The sequence below is a fragment of the Cervus elaphus genome, chromosome 22, assembly GCF_910594005.1.
Source record: "Cervus elaphus chromosome 22, mCerEla1.1, whole genome shotgun sequence".
In the NCBI taxonomy this organism is placed as follows: Eukaryota; Metazoa; Chordata; class Mammalia; order Artiodactyla; family Cervidae; genus Cervus; species Cervus elaphus.
The window spans coordinates 9077914-9081039 of record NC_057836.1 but is presented as its reverse complement, the minus strand read 5'-3'; the positions used below and the strand labels follow the sequence as shown (position 1 = coordinate 9081039).

The 3126-nt window shown below is 49.5% G+C and overlaps 1 protein-coding gene across 1 annotated transcript; it reads left to right on the top strand.

Annotated features, from left to right (window-relative positions):
• The first annotated feature begins 1090 nt into the window (after window positions 1-1090).
• Window positions 1091-1303, top strand: LOC122679893 (MIEF1 upstream open reading frame protein). Its single transcript, XM_043880711.1, has one exon. It carries the CDS (start codon window positions 1091-1093, stop codon window positions 1301-1303), a length of 213 nt encoding a protein of 70 aa, XP_043736646.1.
• Window positions 1304-3126: the final 1823 nt, after the last annotated feature.

Genomic DNA, 3126 nt, shown 5'->3' with positions numbered 1-3126 from the left:
GTGCTTCTTCCCTGGTGGTTCAGATGGTAAAGAATCTGCCTGCACTGCAGGAGACCGGGGTTCAACCCCTGGGTCCGGAAGATCCCCTGGAGGAAGAAATGGCAACCCACTCCAGTTGCCTAGAGAATGCCATGGACAGAGGAGCCTGGCAGGCTACAGTCCATGGGGTCACAAAGAGATGGACATGACCGAGCAACTAATACTTTCACTTTCTTTCACTTTACATGGGATGTCTCAGGCAAGTTTCAAAATAACCCTGTGGGGTAAATACTATTAGCCTAAAACTACATAGCAGTATGTAAATGTAGATAGCATTATCTCTATTTTACAACAGAGGAAACTGATGCTCAGAGCGGTTATGTACTTTGCCCAAAATGATATGGCAGGTAAGTGGCAGAGCCCAGATTCAAGCCCAGGTAGTCCAGCTTCCAGTCCCTGACCTTTCAGCATAACTGGTAGTTTCCCAGGAGGAGTCTGTAGGCTGGGATCTAGTCCTGGCCCTGCCACTAAGTCACAGTGTGACCTTGAGGGGGTCTCTGAGACCTGGATTAAGAACTACAGAATTACTGGTGACTCAGATGGTAAAGAATCTGCCTGCAACACGGGAGACCTGGGTTCAATCCCTGGGTCAAGAAGATCCCCTGGAGAAGGGAATGGCTACCCACGCCAGTATTCTTGCCTGGAGAATCCCATGGATAGAGGAGCCTGGCGGGCTACAGGCCACGGGTTTGCAGAAGCAGACACGACTGAGCAACTAACACTTTCACATTTCACTTTCATAGGCCCTTCTGGCCTTACCTGGTGGCTCAGCGGTAAAGAATCCACCTGCCAATGCAGGAAATGTGGGTTCAATCCCTGGGTGGGGAAGATCCCCTTGGAGAAGGAAATGACAACCCACTGCAGTTTTCCTGCTTGGAGAATCCCATGGACTGAGGAGCCTGGCAGGCTACAGCCCAAAGGGTCACAAAGAGTCGGACACAACTGAGCGACTGAACAACAGTGTAGTCCCCTTCTATCATTAATTCTGATTCTAGGCTTCTCTTTTTTCCCTCCTGTGTATAGCTTGACGCCCAGCCCCTGTCAGTCCCCCATGGCCTCATGGAGCCGAGAGGCGGTGCTGAGTCTCTACCGGGCTCTGCTTCGCCAAGGCCGACAGCTTCGCTACACTGATCGAGACTTCTACCTTGCCTCCATTCGCCGTGAGTTCCGGAAAAATCAGAAACTGGAGGATCCTGAGGCCCGGGAGAAGCAGCTGGAAAAGGGCCTGGTCTTCCTCCACAGCAAGCTAGGAGGGATCATTTAGGATCCTCTCCTTTCCCTTCCCATCCTAATTTCAAGGGAAAGTGGACACAGGTGCCTTCCAGAGACACGCCTGCCTCTCTCCCACCTCCACCTCACAGATGCATTAAGAAGCCTCAGGTAGGTAGGCCTGTGTTCCTGTAGGTTTCATTTTTTTCTGATACAAGGGATAAGGAAAGGAAGAATCTTTCCTTTTAGTGGCCAAAGTTCTTTAGGCATACTGAAGGAAATACCAACATAAATAACAGAATGTTTCCTTATAAAATGTTCCCAGTTAAAAAGGCCCTAGTTTCAAGTCCTACTAGGAGACCATTTTTCTTCATAGAACATTTACTGTATGAAAACGCTAGAAAAATTACTGGTTAAAACTTAGATCTTGTTCCAGCTGGCTCATTCTTCAGTGGATTCAGTTCTCTTGAGGGTTAGATCATGTTCCCCCAACATAACTATGTGGTTTAGTCACTAAATCCAGTCCTACTCTTTGCGACCCCATGGACTATAGCCCACCAGACTCCTCTGTTCATGGAATTCTCCAGGCAAGAATACTGGAGTGGGTTGCCATTTCTTTCTCCAGGGGATCTTCCCAACCTGGGGATTGAACCCAGGTCTCCCACACTGCAGGCAGATTCTTTACCAACTGAGCCACCAGGGAAGCTGTAAACATAACTATACTCTGTTTCAAAAGTCTCTAAAGCAAGCATAGTGTCCAGACCTCAGAGGACTGCCTTCCTGGCATTGCTGCTAACAACTGTGGGATTTAGGGCAAATCACTCAATCTGTCTAGGCCTCCATTTCCTCATTTGTAGATGAAATGGCATCCCACTCCAGTATTCTTGCCTGGAAAATTCCATGGACAGAGGAGCTTGGCGGGCTACAGTGGGGTTGCAAAGAGGACATGACTGAGCACCACCACCAAAATAGTACCTACTTCTTCAGCTTATTGTAAGAATTAGAAAATGTACACAGAGTACTTTAATAGTTCTTGGCCAGTGGTATGTGAGCTATGTTTCCTCTCATGCCAGTGTTATCAGCAAGTTCCACTGTAACCTGATGATTGTATTTAATTCAGCAACTTTCCCAAAGGGCCTGCCCTGGCATCATGGTAGGCTCTGAGGTGGTGATGAACGATGTGGCCCATCTAGGGACAGGTCTGATGTGGCGATTCGCAGGAGGTAGCTCTGGACTAGAAGTGGGTCAAGAGCTTATAGATGGGAAAGGGGCCAAAACAACTTGGAGAGCAGGGCGGGGGGGGGCGGGAAATCACAGATAGGTATAGAAAAGAGGACATTGGAGGTCTGCCTCAAACAAAAAGTAGAAGCAAATCGGGCAGATAGGCAAGAATGAGCAAGTGAGGAGGTGAAAACCACATTTTGTAGTCTGGAAACTTGAGTCTGGAGTAGCTCGAATTGTGTACCTGTGAGGCAGGTGACTGGAGTTGAGACTGAGCCAGATCTGGAAGGACATCGAATCTCCTGTTGAGGAAGTCGTGATATCTGATGGGCAGTGGTGGGCACCACAGCTTTGTCAGCCGGGGAGTGTGGATTAGGGGTCAGGGCAGTGGCAGCATGCAGAATAAATTGGTGAGAGGCCCCAAAGCGGGTGAATCTGAGCAGATGAGTGGAGGGACTGAGGCGGTGGGGTGGCTGCATGTAGGTGCAATGTGGGCAGCAGGGGACTTTACCAAGTGGGGGCTGGTGCAGCAGGAGGAGTGAGTGAAGGATGACTTTGAGGTGGAAGGCATGCCAGCTGGGTGGAGGGTACTGTTTTCAACAGAGGGAAGGCAGGAGGAGCCTTGTGTAATGGTTTTGGGTTCTCCTCAGCCAGTGG